This window comes from Orcinus orca, chromosome 16 (genome assembly GCF_937001465.1).
Source record: "Orcinus orca chromosome 16, mOrcOrc1.1, whole genome shotgun sequence".
Lineage (NCBI taxonomy): Eukaryota > Metazoa > Chordata > Mammalia > Artiodactyla > Delphinidae > Orcinus > Orcinus orca.
The window spans coordinates 51,069,875-51,087,271 of NC_064574.1; the positions used below are offsets into that span (position 1 = coordinate 51,069,875).

The window sequence follows — 17,397 nt, forward strand, 5'->3', positions numbered from 1 at the left end:
ACTCCGGCCCACCTCCATTGGGTCCCCTCGTTCAGCCCGACATTGCAGGCCAATGTTATGATTAGTTGAGTGTGACAGTTTCTAAGAGTTCATGATTTGAAGATTTAAGGTTACTATGATTCTGGATTCTGTGCGTCCATAGAGTTAATGACTGACCCCAGCCTCTGGGCAGGAAGTGACCAGCACCCATCCTCCCTGGTGCTAGCCAGAGGGTGTGCCAGGTATGGAGATCACAGAGGGTGGCCAGTAGGGCCCTGGTCAGTGGAGCTGCCTCAAGGGCACAACAGTGCTCAGGGCCAGGATGGAACCCTCAGAACCAAAACAGAGTGCCCTGTGCGCAGGGTAGGAGCCACTTCTCCCTAGTCGTGGGGTGGGGAGGGGTGAGGGTGGAGAGGGGAAACCCTACCTCCTGTGCTGTCCCAGGCAGCCCCCTCTCCAAGCTCAGTGGCATCAGCCAGTCCATGAGGGGCCCTGGCAGACACAATGGAGCTCAGAGAGGGATGTAGGGAATGGACAATCCAAGAAGGCTTCCTGGAAGGGTACAGCTTTTGGCAGTTTGTGTTATCTGTTGACTTTGTTATTTGCTCTACCGGCCTGAGTTCTCCAGAAGAGCCCAGCTGTGTTCATCATTCTGCTCCCTGCTGCACTTGGCACGTGCCTACACGCCCTCCGAACTGAATGGTTTCCTTACTCCTGTGTCTGTCTCCCCTTAGAATGTAAATAGGGATCTGTTTCCTTCACCGCTGATACCAGCGCCCAGCACACAGTAGGCGCTCGTCGCGAGTGCAATGGCGCGGCGGTCCCATGCGAGGGCGCTCGCACTGCGAAGCATCTCCCGAGGCCACACTTGGGCAGGCGGGGTGAACTACAAGTCCCATGGTGCCTCGCGGGCGCCGTCGTTGTCCTGCTCAGGCGCGGCCGCTCTCCAGTTGTCCTCTGTGCGGGCGAACTAGGCCGCGGGACCGAGGCGGAGGCCGCGGGAGCGCGTCCGAGAGTCGAGCCCGCCGCGCGTCGCTGCCATGCCGGACAGCTGGGACAACAACGTGTACCCCGAGCCCCCGCGCCGCACGCCGGCGCCCTCGCCGCAGACCACTCTGACCAACCCTATCACCTATTTTACGAAGGCTTTCGACCTCCTCGTGGATCGGCCAGTGACCCTCGCGAGAGGTACGAGCCCCAGCCGGGCCTTGCGCCCCGGGGCCCCCCACCGCTCCCGGGCCCCCCGCACCCGTCACTCAGCCTGGATCCCCACTGCACCCCAGGCCTCACCTCTTGGGACGACCCCGCCACACACACACCAAGAGCCTTCACTGCTGTATGGCCCCTGCCGCCGTCCACGGACCCCTGGTCTCCGGCCGCGCTCAAATGTTAGGGGCTGTTTGCTGATCGAAGTCATCTGCGTCCTGAGGCTTGTTAGATCCCACTCTCCCTAAACGCTTTGCATCCTGCGTTTTGCACAGCAGGCGGTCACAGAGGGCTGTTGAGGTACAGGGGTTCTCCCAACCCTTTGCATGCCTGCAAAATGGCCCGGGTGGTCATTGATGGCCGAGGCCCCTTCCACCTACGTGTGCTGTAACTTGCCCTCCGTGTGTGCCCACGCTTGAGAGCTGCCCAAATTCCGCCATCTCTGGTCCAAACTAGGTGAACGTTTTAAACCATCGTTGTCCAGTTTGTGGTTCAGCCATCTTGGTGGTGCAGCAGGCAGAGCATAATGCCCTTAGTCACTAGTGCCAGGCGATTCATCAATCGCCTAATTAATCAATCCATTCATTCAACAACAGAACGTTTGGGGTGCATAGTATGCTCTGGTGGCTCTTTGTGGGGGGAGGAACCACCCTCACCCCACCCCACCCCGCCCCAAGGTCTGGAAAAAACAAGTAGTGGATCTGCTCCCTCTTTTGTATAGCAGTTTTTTAGAAAGTGTTTTATACGTCTGGATGGATGAGATCTCACTAGGTCCAACTTGTTCATTTACCCATGGGGAAGTTGAGGCCAGAAGGTCAGCAGTAGCAGAACTGGGACTGGAATCCCTGCTGGTGGCTCCCTGTTGGGGCCTGTTTGCCTCCACAGTGGAATCCCCGTGCTCTGGGGGAGCTGGGCCGGCAGGAGGGACTGTAGCAGGGTGTGGGCTTGCAGAGAACAGGCTCTGAATCCTGCCATCTCTCAGAGCCTGGGTCTCCTCTCTGTAAATGAAAAGGACCTGCCCCGCATAGGGTTATCGTGGGGACAAAGTGAGTTAATGTATTATGCAACACAGGGTGGTTCCTGCCTTACAAGAAACTCTCCATAAACCGTAGACATTGCCATTTGTAGCCCAGTCCTTTCCAGGACTGTGTGCCAGCCCACACCTCTTCTTTGGGAGTCCAATTGCCAGTCTTTGTAAAAGCTGGGAACATTTGGGAAACCTGCCTCTTCCACGGCTTATGAGAAATACAAAGCTAAGAGCCCTTTCAAACTGTGGCTTCTCCAAACCAATAAGGCCTTTGGACCTGGGGTTTTCTCTTTGCACCTGGGGTTTTCTCTTTGCAGAGTTTATAGAGCGGCAGCATGCCAAGAACAGGTATTACTACTACCACCGTGAGTTCCGCCGCGTGCCGGACATCACTGAGTGCGAGGAAAAGGACATATTGTGCATGTTTGAAGCAGAAATGCAATGGAGAAGAGACTAGTAAGTCCTCCCCCTTGGGCTTCTGCTCTTAGTCAGTGAATACTACTGAGAGCCCTGTGCAATGAGCATATTCCCTCCGGATGCCATGAGATGGTGGCCAACCCAGATCTAGGGGTGGAGGGGCCAGACCACAGGGCTCCCAGGCCCTGCCTTCATTTTACTTTCCCTGAGTACAGGGAATCCTTATAGACCTTAAGACCAGCGGTCCCCAACCTTTTTGGCACCAGGGACCAGTTTCATGGAAGAGTTTTTCCACGGGGTGGCGGTGGGGGGACGGTTCAGGCAGTAATGCGAGCCATGGGGAGTGGCAGATGAAGCTTCGGTAGCGGTCCACGGCCCTGGGGGTTGGGGACCCCTGTTGTTCATCACCTTTCTCATTTTCCTTTCAGCAAAGTTGATCAGGAAATCGTCAACATTATCCAGGAAAGGCTAAAGGCCTGTCAGCAGAGGGAAGGTGAGAGCTACAGGCAGAACTGTACCAAGGAGCTGGAGCAGTTCACCCAGGTGGCCAAGGCCTACCAGGACCGCTGTGAGTCAGCTCCACCCCAGCCTGCCCCCAGCTACTCCTGCTTCTGCCACCCCACTTCCCAGTCCTCCTTCCAGTCTCTACAGAGCTGGGTACTAGACGTTTTGCTAATTAGCCCAATCTCTGGTGGTTGTAAAAGAAAACCACCTCACCTCATCCCTTATCTGCTCAATAACTTGTCTTAGCTGCCCAAGCCCTCCCTGCATGGAGAAAAGACCACAAATTCCCATCATGGCCTATGACTCCCCTCCCCATCTCTTTCCCAGATCATGACCTGGGGGCCCATTATTCTGCCAGGAAGTGCCTGGCAAAACAGAAGCAGAGGATGCTGGCAGAGAGAAAAGCCACCAAAGAGACTGCTGCTGCCTGAGGCAACTCGAGCCACCTCATGTGTCTGTCGCTGTTGCTAAAATAAAGAGTAATGGAATCCCTGTGGTGTCATCTTTAGCTCCCAACCTTGACACATTGATAAACCTTATTCAGATTTCTCATCTTACTGGCCCCGTTTCCCTTTCAAATTCAGCCACCACTAAACTTGAGAATAGGGAGTTCCCTGATGGTCCAGTGGTTAGGAACTCTGCACTTTCACTGCTGGGGGCCCAGGTTCAACCCCTGGTCGGGAAACTAAGATCCCACAAGCTTCATGGTACGGCCCCCCCCCCCAAAAAAAACAAGAGACAACTATAAACTAGCTTCATTCACTTTATTTTTCTTATAGAAAACTATGTGGTGGCTACAGCTGGAGCCTGGGTCCTCTGCACAGAAACTCTGGTGTGGGTCTTTACAAGATGGTCAGTGAATTCCTAGAAAAACAAAAGAGGCTTTAGTTGTAACCAAACAGACTGCTACCCTTTGCTTTGCCCGGCCTATGCCTAACAGGGTGGCGCGGCAGGAAGTACCTGATACGGAGACTTGGTGAACACCGTCTCTTTCCAGAGATCAGGAGTGAGATAACTGTAGGTCTTGGAAATGGCATCAAAAGTGGCCTTGGCTGAAAAAGGGAAAATAGCAGAGGATTAGTGAACTGACCTGAGATGAACCCCCAGTTACAGCAAGAAGCTGTCGCACTCCTAGGAACAGAGAGGCCACTGTGGGCCAATCTGTCGTGCATTAGGAGAGCCTTCCTCTCTCTCTCAAAATACACCAACCACACAAAGAATGTGACTGAGCAGAGCTGAGAGAACCCAGAGTCTACATGTGGGCCACCTACCGAAGTTGCCCAGCGTGGCAGTGCAGCCCCTGGCAGAGGTGTAGCAGTCGTCAATTCCAGCCATCATCAGTAGCTTCTTGGGCACAGGGGCTGAGACGATGCCAGTGCCCCTGGGGGCAGGGATGAGGCGCACCAGCACAGAGCCACAGCGGCCAGTCACCTGGGAAGGAGTAGAGTCAGGAGATGGGCTGGAGAGTCTGCACCACTGCAGGCCCTGCCACGCACCACCATCCAGCCTACCTTGCAAGGGACGGTATGGGGCTTGCCGATCTTGTTCCCCCAGTAGCCTCGTCGCACGGGGACGATGGAGAGCTTGGCCAGAATGATGGCCCCACGGATGGCAGTGGCTACCTCCTTAGAGCACTTCACGCCCAAACCAACATGTCCGTTGTAATCCCCGATGGCGACAAACGCCTGCAAAGAGACTGACGTGGCTGGTGGTCCACTGCCCTTCATAACGTCAGTAGCCACCCACCGCACAGGGTCTGTTGTGCCCCTCAAGGAAAGACTGGCCACCAGGAGACCTATCTGAGATCCTGAGGAGATCCTTTCTCTCTCTCCCCATTACGAAAGTCACACGCATGAACACAAGTGCAACCATGCAGAGCTGAGAGAGTCTCACAAAAGCCTTTGATAGAAACAGCCTAGGAAAATAAGATTGCTGGGGTACCTTGAACCTGGTCCGCTGGCCAGCACGGGTCTGCTTTTGCACAGGCATGATCTTCAAAACCTCGTCCTTGAGAGATGCCCCCAAGAAAAAGTCAATGATCTCAGATTCCTACAAGAAAAAAATTTGTGACAAAACTTTAATAAAACCAAAGGTGGAGCCTAGGACCCCTCAATGTCCAACCAGTGACAAACCTCCCTCGACCCCAGCCAGGCCAAGGCCCCACCCAAGAAAAAGAGAACCTATGTTTACCTTGATAGGCAAAGAAAAGAGATAGATCTCCTCCAAGGACTTGATCTTCATGTCCTTAACCAAGCGGCCCAGCTTGGTGACGGGGAGCCACTGGAAGAAGAAAAGGCGCAGCAGGTGCCCAGGACCGCCTTCCCGGTGCCGTCCAAGTGCCCGCCTCACGCGCATAGCGCAGACCTACCTCCTTGTCCTCGGCCTTGCCTCCGCGAGCTCCGCGGCCTCGGCCCCGGCCCCGACCGCGACCCCGGCCCCGGCCCCGGACGCCGCTGCCGAAGCCTCCGCGGAAGCCACCACGGCTTCCCATGCCAGGGCCCCCGGGGCCTCCGGGGCCTCCGGGGCCTCCCGCAGCACCGGCGTCATCCGCCATTTGCTAAAAAGAGTAACAAGAACCAGCCGGTCAGTGAGGCCCTGGCATCTACGGACACCTCGGACGCCCAGGCCGGGCTTCAGCCCCACAGCGTGGGCGCACCAGCCCGGACCCCGCCCGATGGCGGCGGATTCCCACCGCCCAGGCCCATCGGCCGCAGCTACTAACGTGAATACTCACGTGTTTTTACGGAAAAAAAGAAGGAAGCTTCTCCCAAAGGAGTCTTTATATAGCGCCAAGCGCCGCGAGATCTCGGCTGCCCCACCCCAATCGCTCTTGCGCCAAGGGCCTATAAAACGGCCTGTGATTGGCTCCGAGGGGCCCCGCCCCCGCCGAGCTCGGCGAGTGCCTGCGTGTCCGCGGCCCCGGAATCTGCGCGACTGGGACGCTGCTATAAGGGACAGCTCGGCTTCTACCTCGTCTTCTCCGGCTGCAGGTAGGTCTGTTCATTAAGTACTTCTGCCTGGCACTTTGCGGCGCTGTGGGGTGGTTGGGAGATCGGCGTTGGCTGAAAATCACCCGCGGCTTTGGCCGTGGCCGCAGGTGAGACTCGGCGCCCAGAGCCACCGGGGGCCTCAGCTCACCGCCCGCTCTTCCGTGTGGGGAGGTGAAACCCAGGCCCCGACACGCGCCGCCGCTCCGGGCCCGGTTGCGGCTGCTCTCATGTTCCGGACTCTGGTACCTGATCCCTGATCTCGTCTTCTACCCTTAGGATGCCTGGATGCTCAGAGCCTGAGGCCGACGCCGCCATGACCGGGGGGGGAAGGGGGGGCTCTGCTTTCGTTTTTCAATAAAGCTGTTGATCTGATTCATCCGTGTGTGGGTGTTCTTGAACCCCCGACTACCATCCTGGAAAACGCATCTGCTGACGTGGGAACCGAGGTGTGCTGTGGAGGGAGACCTTTGTGGGACACCTTCCTGGCCAGCTCAACTCTGCTTTGGATGCCACGCAGGGGTAGAACCCGGTCTTGAAGGTTGGCAAGTGATTTCTAAGATCCCACCCTCTAAAAGCGGCAGAGCCAGGTTTGAAACCATATTATTTCTACCCATACCCCGTATCGTCTACATCAGCATGTAAAGTACCTTGAGCTTGAGGTGAGTCAGGCTGGATCAGCAAAACACTAACAAGGGTGGGAGTGTAAGACTTGCAGCTCAGAGGCTTGCAGTGGCTCCCTATTGCTCTCAGGAAAGGGTTAGGGTCTTTAGGATTTGATGAGCTCAACACTCAGTGGTATTGAAACTGCAGTTCTCTGTTCTGTGCCTCACACATGGAAATTGGTTTCCCCACACCTTTCCTCATAGGCCTACCCAGGTGGTCAGCCTACCTGCTCTGGGAGGCTCTCCCACATGCTAGGCTCCTGCTGCAGTACCACGGAAATCTGGTCCTCACTCCTGGTTTGTACCCTGGAGCTAGCTCCATAGGTCTCTGATCCTAAGAGACCTGATGATGAGTCAATGTCTAAAGCCCCCTGAGCTCTTGGGGATCTGGCCACCTGGGCAGCCTATTTGAGGAAGGAGAGGGGAACAGTCCCTGCGCTCCTGCTGGAGCCTCAGCTTTGAGGAAATAGCCCCTGGAAGCTTGGTTCCAGCCTTAGTGCTATTTGAAGATGGCTGTCAGCCACCCCCAAGGCAGAGGCAAGGCAGGGGCTCCAGAGACCTATCCCGGCTCTGGGGTGCCCTGTGACTCTTGAGAGGGGAGCAAGAGCCAGGTGGTGCCCTGGGCCAGGGCTGTGATTGGCCTGAGCTGGACAATGCCACTGTGATGTCGGCCTGCTCCTGCTATGAAATGGAGGCTCCTGAGCCCCAGCGGTCAGTGGAGCTGCCATCCAGAGATCATGGTGAGCATTTAGACCTGTCCAGAGCTGGACCCCATTCCTCACTAAGATGATGTGCACAGTGGGGTACAAGCTCCCAAATAGGACACGGAAACCTTTCAGAGGGCTCTGGCCAAGTCTTTTTTTTTAAAAAATAGTATTTATTTATTTGGTTGCACTGGGTCTTAGTTGCAGCTCACGGGCTTCTTAGTTGAGGCTTGAGAACTCTTAGTTGCAGTATGCATGTGAGATCTAGTTCCCTGACCAGGGATCGAACCCGGGCCCCCTACATTGGGAGCACAGATTCTTATTCACTGCGCCATCAGGGAAGTCCCTCTGGGCAGGTGTTAACTCCAGGCCAAGGCCAGCTTCTACAGCTGGAGGTTGGTAGTCATGGGGCGTCTTGACCCTCCCCACTGTCGCCTCATAGTGGGTGCTAACCCAGCCCTCCACTTGGGGCTCTCATGTGGCCCACCTCCCACCCAAAGCTTCCTGGGGTCCTTCTCTGGGCATGTGGAGTGGGGAGCCAGATCCTGGTCCCAGCCAGGCCCTAATGCTGTCCTGGCCTTTGCAGAGTGGCGGGTATGATCTCAACCTCTTCACCAGCCCTCCCGACTGCAACTTCCTGTGCTCTGTCTGCCATGGAGTTCTCAAGAGGCCGATGAGGTTGCCATGCAGCCACATCTTCTGCAAGAGGTGCATCCTCCCGTGGCTAGCCAGGTGCTACTGGGCACCCAAAAGGCTGGGAGGGCAGGGGTGGGGCTGGGAGCCATTCCTGGGGCCCAGAACAGAGAGGAAGGTCAGCCAAGCACTGGGTCATGACGGCCATAAAGTTCAGCTGCCAAATCTCCTGGGACACTAATTTATGTGAGTCTGGTCACCCTATGGTATCTGCAACCCTTAGCCCCAGCCTCAGAGCTGAGAGCTCCCTATAATGCCCTCTTATGTCTCTTCCAGCTAAAGAGAAGGAGGGACCACCAGGGGAGGCATGTTGCTGCCACTTGCTCTCCTCCCACTCCCAATAATCACCCCCACTCATGTCTCCTAGGCAGAAGACCTGTCCGTGCTGCAGGAAAGAGGTGAAACAGAAAAAGATGGTCCATGTGAATAAACTCCGGAAGCTCATTGGCCGCCTGGAAGTCAAGGTAGCTCAAAACACCCACTCCCACCACCCTACCCTCCTCACCCCTGTAGGGGTGGGGAGCAGAGCCAGGAGAGAGGTTGAAAAGAATCCCATCCTCAGAACTGAGGGTTTCTACACCAACAGACTGCCCTCCTTGAGGTCATCAGACTTGGCTGAATTTGAGTCACTTCTCTACCACTTACTTGCTATGTGACTTTGGGCATGTTACCTAACCTTTCTGAGCCCCAGGAGCCCCAGCTGTAAAATGGGGATTATAGAGAATGGAGTGTCTGTTGTGCTGCCCATTACTCTCCAGCCCCATAGTTTTATAGATGGGGAAATTTAGATTTTTTTTTTAAAAACCTGACTGGGCAGTTCCCTCATGGTCTAGTGGTTAGGATTCAGTGCTTTCACTGCCATGGCTCAGGTTCAATCCCTGGTCAGGGAACTAAGATCCCACAAGCCACACAGTGGAACCAAAAAAAAAAAAAAAAAAAACCTGGCATACAAACAATCCACCCGACCAACCCAACCATGTAACTCCCTGTTCTCTAAACCTCAGGTCCTGTCCCCCTCCTCTCAGAGATTTAGATTTTTCCCACCTCCAAGCATTTGCTCCACTGTTTCCCTCTCTCCACCAAGCCAGTGGTACATAAGAGCTTGGGAGGCTCCCAGTTCAGTGGTTCCTGCTCAGTGGAATGCCATGGATGGGGGATTCTATGGGGGGCAGCCGGCTCATGGCTGGCAGTGCCTCACCTGGTTTGGCTCACACGATGCTCTCCTCCACCCCCAGTGCAAGAACGCCGAAGCTGGCTGCCTGGTGACGTGCCCCCTGGCCCATCGGAAGGGGCACCAGGACTCATGCCCTTTCGAGCCGATGGCCTGTCCCAATGAGGGGTGCACGTCGCGGGTGCCTCGTGGGAACCTGGCTGAGCACCGGCAGAATTGCCAGCATGGTGCCCATCAGCGCTGCCCCCTGGGCTGCGGGGCCACCCTGGGCCCGGCCGAACGCGCAAGCCACAACTGCTACCGTGAGCTGCGCAAGGCCTGGTGCCAGCGCCAGGAGCGCAGCCGGACGCTGGTGCTGTGCCTGCTACGGCGCATGCGCAAGGTGTACCGGTCTGCCAACCACATCCGCCGGCAGCTGGCCCAGCTCGGAGAGTTACTGGAGGAAGATGACGCCCTGCTCTTGGGCGCCCCGCAAGAGGAGGCTGAGGCCCCCCCCAGAAGGCAGCACTGGGGCTGAGATGTGGGGGGCCCAGGGCCAAGCTACCTTGTAAATAGGAGAGTAAATAAACGCAGAGCCCCGGCCTGGCCGCCTCACCACCGCTGTGCTTGCTGGCCTCACGCCTTCCCCTCCAGGCATTACTCACCTCATCTGAAAGGGACATCTTGGCCTGTTTACCTGAACCTTTCCAAGGTCTTTCCCACTAGTTCTTCACACTGGCTCACCGGCTTCTGTGGTGTCTCCCAAGTGCCTAGAACACTGCTTTACACGTGGAATGTGCTCAATCAATATTTGAACGACTCTGAAATCACCCGACTTATTAATTTACCTGCGTTATTTCTCATACTATACCGGAAGCCCTAAGGCAGCGCCCGGTTCACAGGCTGTATCTGCTAACTCACCACACCTGACCACTCTTGCCCCAAATCCCAGAATGCCAAGGGGGCAGGAGTCTTGGGATTACTTTGGTAAACATTTCCTACGAATACCTTTTTTGCTTTTTTTTAATACATTTATTTATTTATAAATAAAGATGCGCACGGCCTTTTGCTGCGGCGAGCCGGGTCTACTCTTCTTGCGGTAAGTGGGCGCCTCATTGCAGTGGCTTCTCTTGTTGGAGAGCACAGGCTCTAGACGCACAGGTTTCCGTAGTTGTGGCTTGCGGGCTCTAGAGCGCAGGCTCAGTAGTTGAGGCGCAGGGGTTTAACTTTAGTTGGTCTGCAGCATGTGGGATCTTCCTGGACCAGGGTTCGAACTCATATCCCCTGCAGTAGTAGGCGGATTCTTAACCACTGAGCCACCAGGTACGTTCCCGAATAGCTTTTTAAATGTCCAGTAAGGGCTTCCCTGGTGGCGCAGTGGTTGAGAGTCCGCCTGCCGATGCAGGGGACACGGTTCGTGTCCCGGAGGAAGATCCCACGTGCCGCGGAACGGCTGGGCCCGTGAGCCATGGCCGCTGAGCCTGCGCGTCCGGAGCCTGTGCCCCGCAACGTGAGAGGCCCGCGTACCGCAAAAAAAAAGTCCAGTAAAACGACAGGCAGCTAGAGACCCCAGCACACTGCCAGTCGACCCCAGCCGCTTCCACGTTGTTCTACAGCCTGCCCTCAAGGCCGAAAACACCTCTGCCATCTTCCGCTTCCTGACGCCGCTCCGCTGCCCTCAGCAAAGATGTCGCCGAGGCCGCAGCGCTGGTGACGTCACATTAGTTGCCGGCGGTGACGCCATCCCCCGGCGCCGACAGTGTGGTGTCGCGCCCAGGTCTCCCTCACGCGGCGGCGGCGGCGACATGGCGGAGGCGGCAGCCGGAGTGGGCCGCTTCAAGTCCAAGTGAGCCGGGGCTCCGCCGGGGAGGGAGCCGGCTTCGCTGCCGGAGTAGCGAAGGCGCCTGGCGTGGGTCCTGCACCCATTTGGGGAGGGGGTGAGGGCTGGATACGGACAGGCCCGCGGAATCCTCGCGGGAGAGCCGGCACTGACTGCTCTCGGAGGGCGGGCACTGGAGTCCCACCGGGTGCAGCTGGCTTCCGCTACTTAAACTTGGAGCCGGTTTGGGGAGGGGGAGGGGGACAAGAAATCCGAGAGAGGGAGGAAGGGGCGAACTGAGCACAGGTCGAGGCTGGTCCTGGACGGGAGCGGGACTCCCCAGCGCTCAGGTAGCAGGAGAAGAACCACCTCTGGGGCAGGCGGCCTGGGGGGTTTCATCTGCTGTCCCTCTTCTCCGGGGAGCAGCAGGAAGAGAGGTCAGGAGATGGGCTGGTCCTCCGTGGCCAGGAAGCTCTCAATCCCGTGCTTTTTCAACCCCCAAACTTATGCTGAACATCTAAGTGCTCAGTGCCCGGGACCAGACACACTCAGCCTCGCCCTGTGCAGCAGTCTGGTGGGATAAACATATTAAGCAAATCGTTTCTATCAGGACCTGTGACACGCATTAGCAAGGGGTAGCCCTGATGCCGAGACCATCTGTTGGATGGTCGAGTGGGTTCAGGGGGGCTCCGTTTCATCTTGGCTGTCAGGCTTCCTCCAGCGGAGTCATCCAGGCACCTTTGAAATTCGGGAAGAGAGACCCGGGCCACATACAGGGAACAGCCCATGTGAACACAAAGAGTCAGGAGACACCCCTCGAGGCAGGGTCTCGTAAACGTGTAAGGAGAGCAGAGGACTTTAAGGCAGGGTGATGACATGAACAGAGTTATGTTCTAGAAGGCCTCTCTGGGAGCAGGGTTTGAGAGAGTGATAGGGACCAAATGAAGAGGCTGGAGCAGCTCCCCGGAGAGGAGAGTGCAGTGGCTTGGACCAGCATGGAAGTAGCCAAGAGGGAGGGGAGAGGACAGCCTGACACTTTTGCTGAAATGAGAATCTGCTCAGAGAGTGAGATGGAGGAAGGAGCCGGGCTTGGGGAAGGGGCAGGCTGGACCTCAGGAATGAAAGTGTTGAGGATGTTGAAGAGGATGTTGCTCTGGGCTGGTACCCAAGCCTTGTCTCTCATGGCTAGCAGGGGGCCCCCAAGGCCTGGCTTCCTCCATACCGGGGAGTCTGGGAAGACTTGGACTGCCCTGGGACCCGTGTGGATCACGGACCAGCCCAGGGTCCCAAATCTTCTGTAACATGGGGGTACCCATCTCACAGTACAGCTGAGAGTTAAAGAAAGGAACAGTAGAAGAGCTCATCACTCTTCCTCTCTCATGCCTCCTGCATCCCTGCTGCTACCCAGGAACTCCTCAAGGGCAGGGCCCTATTGGGTTGATCTCTAGGGGAGCATCTAGCGCAGGGCTGGGCACTGAGGACCAAGGGGTGGGTGGTTCACTCTCTCCCCATCTCTCCTCCAGCTATGCTGTCGAGCGCAAGATCGAGCCTTTCTACAAGGGCGGGAAGGTGCAGGTACTGGCCTAGGGGAGCAGAGTGGTGGGGCAGGCAGGGGCTGAAAAGTGTTACCTTGACTGAGACTCCTTTGTCACTAGCTGGATCAGACTGGGCAGCACCTCTTCTGTGTCTGTGGCACCAGAGTCAACATCCTGGATGTGGCCTCGGGGACTATGCTGCAGAGCCTGGAGCAGGTGAGGGCGGGGGAGGGTCAGGGTAAGGGGCTGGTGTGGGGGGCAGCCTATTCTCATGGCACCCTGTGCATTCACTCTCGCCCCAGGAGGACCAGGAGGACATCACTGCCTTTGATCTCAGCCCCGATGACAAGGTATATGGGACCGGGACAAGAGGTGGGCTCCGGTACCTCCCAACCAGAGTTGATGAGGATGGCGTCCATGCCTCTGCCCCCAGCTGAACTACGTGCTCCCCCAGGTGCTGGTGACAGCCAGCCGGGCACTGCTGCTGGCTCAGTGGGCCTGGCAAGAGGGCAGCATCACCCGCCTGTGGAAGGCAATACACACAGCCCCTGTGGCCACCATGGCCTTTGACCCCACCTCCACGCTGTTAGCCACAGGTAGGACCCCGGCTGGGTAGAGGGAGCAGCTAGAGCCAGGCAGGGGGCTTTGGGCATACAGCCCCTGCACCTCGAATACATTCCCACAGGCGGCTGTGATGGGGCTGTGCGTGTCTGGGATGTCGTGCAGCACTATGGGACACACCACTTTCGGGGCTCACCGGGTGTCATACAGTGAGTAGGGGTGGCGGAGGGCGGGTGGGTGGGGCGTCACAGTCAGGGTGGCATAGCTCACCAGCCCCACTCCACCTGCCTGCAGTTTGGTGGCCTTCCACCCGGACCCCGCACGCCTGCTCCTATTCTCCTCAGCCGCAGACACCAGCATCCGCGTGTGGTCGCTGCAGGACCGGTCGTGCCTGGCCATGCTGACTGCCCACTACAGCGCTGTCACTTCTCTGACTTTCAGTGCCGATGGTCACACCATGCTCAGGTCAGTAGCCAGCTACCCAGGCCTTGGCAGGAAAGGGACGGCCACAGCTGAGACTTGGGAACTGAGGTGGCTGTTTCCCCCCAGCTCAGGCCGTGACAAGATCTGCATTGTTTGGGACCTGCAGAGCCTCCAGGCCACAAGGACCGTGCCGGTGTTTGAGGTGGGGCGCCAGGGCCATTGAGTGGGGCGGGGTGGGGTGCGGGGCTGCCACCTCTGACCTGCTCGTCCTCAGAGTGTGGAGGCTGCAGTTCTGTTGCCAGAGGAGCCGGCGCCGGAGCTGGGTGTGAAGTCTGCGGGCCTGCACTTCCTGACAGCTGGCGACCAAGGTGGGTGGGGCCAGGCCAGGGCGGGCAGCAGGGGTAATGGAGGCCTGTGGACCCGTGAGTCCCAGCGGCCCTTGTCCCCACACAGGCACACTGCGCGTGTGGGAGGCGGCCTCTGGGCAGTGTGTCCATGCACAACGGCAGCTGCCAGGTCCCGGGCGGGAGCTGACCCACTGCACCCTGGCCCGAGCCGCTGGCCTGCTCCTCAGCGTCACTGCTGACCACAACCTGCTTCTCTATGAGGCCCGCTCCCTGCAGCTGCAGAAACAGGTGAACAAGCACTGCCCCTGCTCGGCCCACAGCCCAGGATGCCAGCCCTCCACTCACACAGGCCCTGGCCTGTGTCCCTCCTGCCCCTACAGTTTGCCGGCTACAGTGAGGAGGTGTTGGACGTCCGGTTCCTCGGGCCCAAGGACTCCCACGTTGTGGTGGCCTCTAACAGCCCCTGCCTGAAAGTGTTTGAGCTGCAGACGTCCGCCTGCCAGATTCTCCACGGCCACACAGGTGAGGGCGCCAGGCCAGCGCCCCCGAACTTCACCCAGGACTGGATTGCCCCGCCTTGCCATAGCTGTTCACTAGCCATTTTTTCTCCACCTTTTTCTAGATATTGTCCTGGCCCTAGATGTGTTCCGGAAGGGGTGGCTCTTCGTTAGCTGTGCCAAGGTGAAGCACCACGAGAGGTGCGGGGGACAGGGTCCTGGGTCAGGAAGCCCAGCCCAGCCTCTCCTCACCCATCCCATCCCCAGGATCAGAGCATCTGCGTCTGGAGGATGAACAAGGCAGGCGAGGTGGCCTGTGTGGCTCAGGGCTCTGGACACACACACAGCGTGGGCACCATTTGTTGCTCAAGGTAGTGGTTCAGGGCTGGGGTCCGGGGTGTCACGGAGGCAGAGGCGGGTTTTGCCTTGCTCTCTGAGTCTCCAGCCTAGGAATGTGGACTAGAGAACAGGGGCTGGGGCATCCTCAGATGCTACTGTAGGAGGTTCCTAAGAAGTGATCTTAAGGTTGTGTGGATAAAAGGAGAGGGGTGGTAGACCAGGGACAATGACACTAAGCAGCTTCTAGGGGGAGAGGGTGCTCTTTAGGCCTGGGGCTCCCATTGTTGGGACCAAGTCCCCGAGTTTGACAGCACTGAGGGCACACAGTGCAGACTCGAGTGGAAGCAGGTGGTCCCAGAGGTGTTAAGGCGGTGGCACATTAGTTCACATTCCGGGACAGTCTTTCCGGTTTGGACCAAGGTCTGACAGGCCTGAGCTGTGGTGCGCTGCAGACAGGGCTGGCCAGGGCTCAGCAGGTGTCTCCCCCTCCCCCAAATCGGGCCTCAGGCTGAAGGAGACCTTCCTGGTGACGGGCAGCCAGGACTGCACTGTGAAGCTGTGGCCCCTCCCTGAAGCCCTGCCATCCAAGAGCACAGGCCCCGATGGTGGACCTGTCCTCCTACAGGCCCAGGCCACGCAGCACTGCCACGACAAGGTGACCGCACGCAGCACACAGGTGGGGTCGTAGCAGGGCCCTTGCTGGGATGGGGATCTGAGCTGCTGTCTGCTCCCACCACCAGGACATCAACAGTGTGGCCATCGCCCCCAACGACAAGCTGCTGGCCACGGGGTCACAGGACCGCACGGCCAAACTCTGGGCCCTGCCACAGTGCCAGTTGCTGGGCGTCTTCTCGGGCCACCGGCGTGGCCTCTGGTGTGTCCAATTCTCGCCCATGGACCAGGTGTTGGCTACGGCCTCGGCCGATGGCACTGTCAAGCTCTGGGCACTGCAGGATTTCAGCTGCCTCAAGGTAAGCCTCCCTCAGCCCAGGCCTGGCCCCCTACCTGGTGACACCTCACACCTCCCCTCTCCCCACCCTGCAGACGTTCGAGGGACATGATGCTTCTGTGCTGAAGGTGGCATTTGTGAGCCGCGGCACACAGCTGCTGTCCAGGTGAGTGGGTGAGGGCGGGGCAGGGTTAGGGGTGAGCTAGGGGCAGGCCCCAGGGCTGAGCCCCCTCCCAATCCTGAACACAGCGGCTCTGATGGGCTTGTGAAGCTTTGGACCATCAAGAACAATGAGTGTGTGAGGACGCTGGACGCCCACGAGGACAAGGTCTGGGGTCTGCACTGCAGCCGGCTGGATGACCATGCCCTCACCGGCGCCAGCGACTCTTGCGTCATTCTCTGGAAGGTGTGTGGCCTGGGGTGGGGTGGGGGGACAGTGGGCAGGACAGCGTGGGTGTGCCAGTCTGACCCCAGTCTGACCCCAGGATGTGACCGAGGCGGAGCAGGCAGAGGAGCAGGCCAAGAGAGAGGAGCAGATGGTCAAGTGAGTTGGGGGTCTCCACCCAACCCCTCACGGCAAGTCCCATGTGTTAGCACCACCCCTGCCCCTTGGAATAGGGCACATTGGCGTCCCTTCTCTCTATAGCTTGGGGAAACCAAGGCTCGGAGCAGCAACACAGCTCACCCCCAGCGGGTGCTCAGGCCCGGGCTGCAGACTCCTCAGCCAGCCCCGATGGCTCTGCCTTCAGCCCTAGCCAGGTCCCCGAGTGGTCCTGTTCCCTCCTTCCCCCACCAGGCAACAAGAACTGGACAACCTGCTCCACGAGAAGCGGTACCTGCGGGCGCTGGGCCTGGCCATCTCTCTAGACCGGCCCCACACTGTGCTGACTGTCATCCAGGGTCAGTGCTGCCTCGGGCCAGACAGGCGGCAGGGGTAGTCTCTCGGGTCCTTCCCCAGGGCTCAGTCTCCTCTCTCCTCCCGTAGCTATCCAAAGGGACCCCGAGGCTTGCGAGAAGCTGGAAGCCACGGTGCTCCAACTGCGGCGAGACCAGAAAGGTCTGGGGCAGGCAGGTCAGGGCTGGATGGTGCCTAGTAAGGCTGGGGTGGCCCAGCAGGCAGGTCTGACGGTCCCCATCACCCACAGAGGCCTTGCTGCGCTTCTGTGTCACGTGGAACACCAACTCACGGCACTGCCACGAAGCCCAGGCCGTGCTGGCCGTGCTCCTGCAGCATGAAGCCCCGGAAGAGCTGCTGGCCTACGACGGTGTGCAGGCCTCACTTGAGGCCCTGCTGCCCTACACTGGTATGTAGACCCAGCCCCAGGTGGGCGCAGGGGGCCGTCCAGCCAGACTCCTCCTACCCTGATCGCCTGCTGTCCTCCCCCAGAGCGGCACTTTCAACGGCTCAGCCGGATGCTGCAGGCAGCCACCTTCCTGGACTTCCTATGGCACAACATGAAGCTGCCCACCCTCCCCGCGGCCCCCGTGGCCCTCTGAAACACACCAAAACATGTACTTTGCTATCTCAGCTGCCTGTGTCTGTCTGGGCTTTGTCTCACCCCAGGTCCTGGACCACTGCCTGGGCCAGCCCGAGG

At 58.4% G+C, this 17,397-nt stretch overlaps 4 protein-coding genes and 3 non-coding genes across 13 annotated transcripts; 4 read left to right on the forward strand and 3 right to left on the reverse strand.

Moving 5' to 3' along the window:
- Window positions 1-870: 870 nt before the first annotated feature.
- NDUFB10 (NADH:ubiquinone oxidoreductase subunit B10) lies at window positions 871-3,623 on the forward strand. The gene is made up of 4 exons (XM_004270318.3): window positions 871-1,167; window positions 2,530-2,668; window positions 3,058-3,197; window positions 3,461-3,623. The coding sequence occupies exons 1-4, from the start codon at window positions 1,020-1,022 to the stop codon at window positions 3,562-3,564; spliced, it is 531 nt and encodes a 176-aa protein (XP_004270366.1). The 5' UTR covers window positions 871-1,019; the 3' UTR covers window positions 3,565-3,623.
- A 257-nt stretch (window positions 3,624-3,880) lies between these two features.
- On the reverse strand, window positions 3,881-5,710 carry RPS2 (ribosomal protein S2). The gene is made up of 7 exons (XM_004270316.4): window positions 5,502-5,710; window positions 5,324-5,413; window positions 5,075-5,182; window positions 4,645-4,818; window positions 4,405-4,564; window positions 4,094-4,185; window positions 3,881-3,997 (listed from the first exon to the last, which is right to left on the reverse strand). Exons 1-7 carry the CDS (start codon window positions 5,685-5,687, stop codon window positions 3,917-3,919), a joined length of 891 nt encoding a protein of 296 aa, XP_004270364.1. The 5' UTR covers window positions 5,688-5,710; the 3' UTR covers window positions 3,881-3,916.
- On the reverse strand, window positions 4,252-4,378 carry LOC117201550 (small nucleolar RNA SNORA64/SNORA10 family). The gene has a single exon (XR_004483614.1). It is a non-coding gene; the product is annotated as a small nucleolar RNA SNORA64/SNORA10 family (small nucleolar RNA).
- Window positions 4,888-5,021, reverse strand: LOC117201549 (small nucleolar RNA SNORA64/SNORA10 family). The gene has a single exon (XR_004483613.1). It is a non-coding gene; the product is annotated as a small nucleolar RNA SNORA64/SNORA10 family (small nucleolar RNA).
- Window positions 5,711-5,848: 138 nt separating the features above from the next.
- RNF151 (ring finger protein 151) lies at window positions 5,849-9,947 on the forward strand. Of its 5 annotated transcripts, XM_033429157.2 has the most exons (5): window positions 5,849-6,123; window positions 6,400-6,710; window positions 8,076-8,221; window positions 8,550-8,646; window positions 9,418-9,947. In XM_033429157.2, the coding sequence occupies exons 3-5, from the start codon at window positions 8,163-8,165 to the stop codon at window positions 9,868-9,870; spliced, it is 609 nt and encodes a 202-aa protein (XP_033285048.1). In that variant the 5' UTR covers window positions 5,849-6,123; window positions 6,400-6,710; window positions 8,076-8,162; the 3' UTR covers window positions 9,871-9,947. The 5 variants fall into 5 exon arrangements, with proteins under 5 accessions (XP_033285048.1, XP_033285049.1, XP_033285050.1 ...); XM_033429158.2 differs by lacking the exon at window positions 5,849-6,123 and having other exon boundaries at window positions 6,130-6,782; XM_033429159.2 differs by lacking the exon at window positions 5,849-6,123 and having other exon boundaries at window positions 6,130-6,661.
- LOC117201557 (small nucleolar RNA ACA64) lies at window positions 6,191-6,317 on the forward strand. Its single transcript, XR_004483621.1, has one exon. It is a non-coding gene; the product is annotated as a small nucleolar RNA ACA64 (small nucleolar RNA).
- A 1,091-nt stretch (window positions 9,948-11,038) lies between the features above and the next one.
- On the forward strand, window positions 11,039-17,330 carry TBL3 (transducin beta like 3). 3 transcript variants are annotated; one of them, XM_004270315.4, is made up of 22 exons: window positions 11,039-11,178; window positions 12,675-12,726; window positions 12,807-12,902; window positions 12,989-13,036; window positions 13,141-13,282; window positions 13,372-13,456; window positions 13,542-13,712; window positions 13,797-13,872; window positions 13,945-14,038; window positions 14,124-14,305; window positions 14,398-14,539; window positions 14,640-14,698; window positions 14,782-14,885; window positions 15,361-15,508; window positions 15,594-15,824; window positions 15,898-15,968; window positions 16,052-16,208; window positions 16,288-16,346; window positions 16,599-16,702; window positions 16,788-16,859; window positions 16,948-17,106; window positions 17,190-17,330. In XM_004270315.4, exons 1-22 carry the CDS (start codon window positions 11,138-11,140, stop codon window positions 17,297-17,299), a joined length of 2,403 nt encoding a protein of 800 aa, XP_004270363.1. In that variant the 5' UTR covers window positions 11,039-11,137; the 3' UTR covers window positions 17,300-17,330. The 3 variants fall into 3 exon arrangements, 2 of the variants coding, with proteins under 2 accessions (XP_004270363.1, XP_049554763.1); XR_007471995.1 differs by lacking the exon at window positions 16,288-16,346 and having other exon boundaries at window positions 11,046-11,178; XM_049698806.1 differs by lacking the exons at window positions 16,599-16,702; window positions 16,788-16,859; window positions 16,948-17,106; window positions 17,190-17,330 and adding an exon at window positions 16,449-16,588 and having other exon boundaries at window positions 11,045-11,178.
- The last annotated feature ends 67 nt before the right edge of the window (window positions 17,331-17,397 follow it).

Bases quoted from the DNA above. Each gene is read 5' to 3' on its own strand.
- RPS2 (XM_004270316.4), bottom strand. From the start codon at position 5,687: ATGGCGGATGACGCCGGTGCTGCGGGAGGCCCCGGAGGCCCCGGAGGC. The intron at 5,414-5,501 runs GTAGGTCTGCGC...TTCTTCTTCCAG, and splicing joins GCAAGGCCGAGGACAAGGAG to TGGCTCCCCGTCACCAAGCT. The intron at 4,819-5,074 runs GTACCCCAGCAA...GTCTCTTTGCAG, and splicing joins GCCAGCGGACCAGGTTCAAG to GCGTTTGTCGCCATCGGGGA.
- TBL3 (XM_004270315.4), top strand. From the start codon at position 11,138: ATGGCGGAGGCGGCAGCCGGAGTGGGCCGCTTCAAGTCCAA. The intron at 12,903-12,988 runs GTGAGGGCGGGG...CTCTCGCCCCAG, and splicing joins TGCTGCAGAGCCTGGAGCAG to GAGGACCAGGAGGACATCAC. The intron at 17,107-17,189 runs GTATGTAGACCC...GTCCTCCCCCAG, and splicing joins GGCCCTGCTGCCCTACACTG to AGCGGCACTTTCAACGGCTC.
- RNF151 (XM_049698808.1), top strand. From the start codon at position 7,469: ATGAAATGGAGGCTCCTGAGCCCCAGCGGTCAGTGGAGCTGCCATCCA. The intron at 7,526-8,075 runs GTGAGCATTTAG...TGGCCTTTGCAG, and splicing joins GCTGCCATCCAGAGATCATG to AGTGGCGGGTATGATCTCAA. The intron at 8,647-9,417 runs GTAGCTCAAAAC...CTCCACCCCCAG, and splicing joins TTGGCCGCCTGGAAGTCAAG to TGCAAGAACGCCGAAGCTGG.
- NDUFB10 (XM_004270318.3), top strand. From the start codon at position 1,020: ATGCCGGACAGCTGGGACAACAACGTGTACCCCGAGCCCCCGCGCCGC. The intron at 1,168-2,529 runs GTACGAGCCCCA...TTCTCTTTGCAG, and splicing joins GCCAGTGACCCTCGCGAGAG to AGTTTATAGAGCGGCAGCAT. The intron at 3,198-3,460 runs GTGAGTCAGCTC...TCTCTTTCCCAG, and splicing joins CAAGGCCTACCAGGACCGCT to ATCATGACCTGGGGGCCCAT.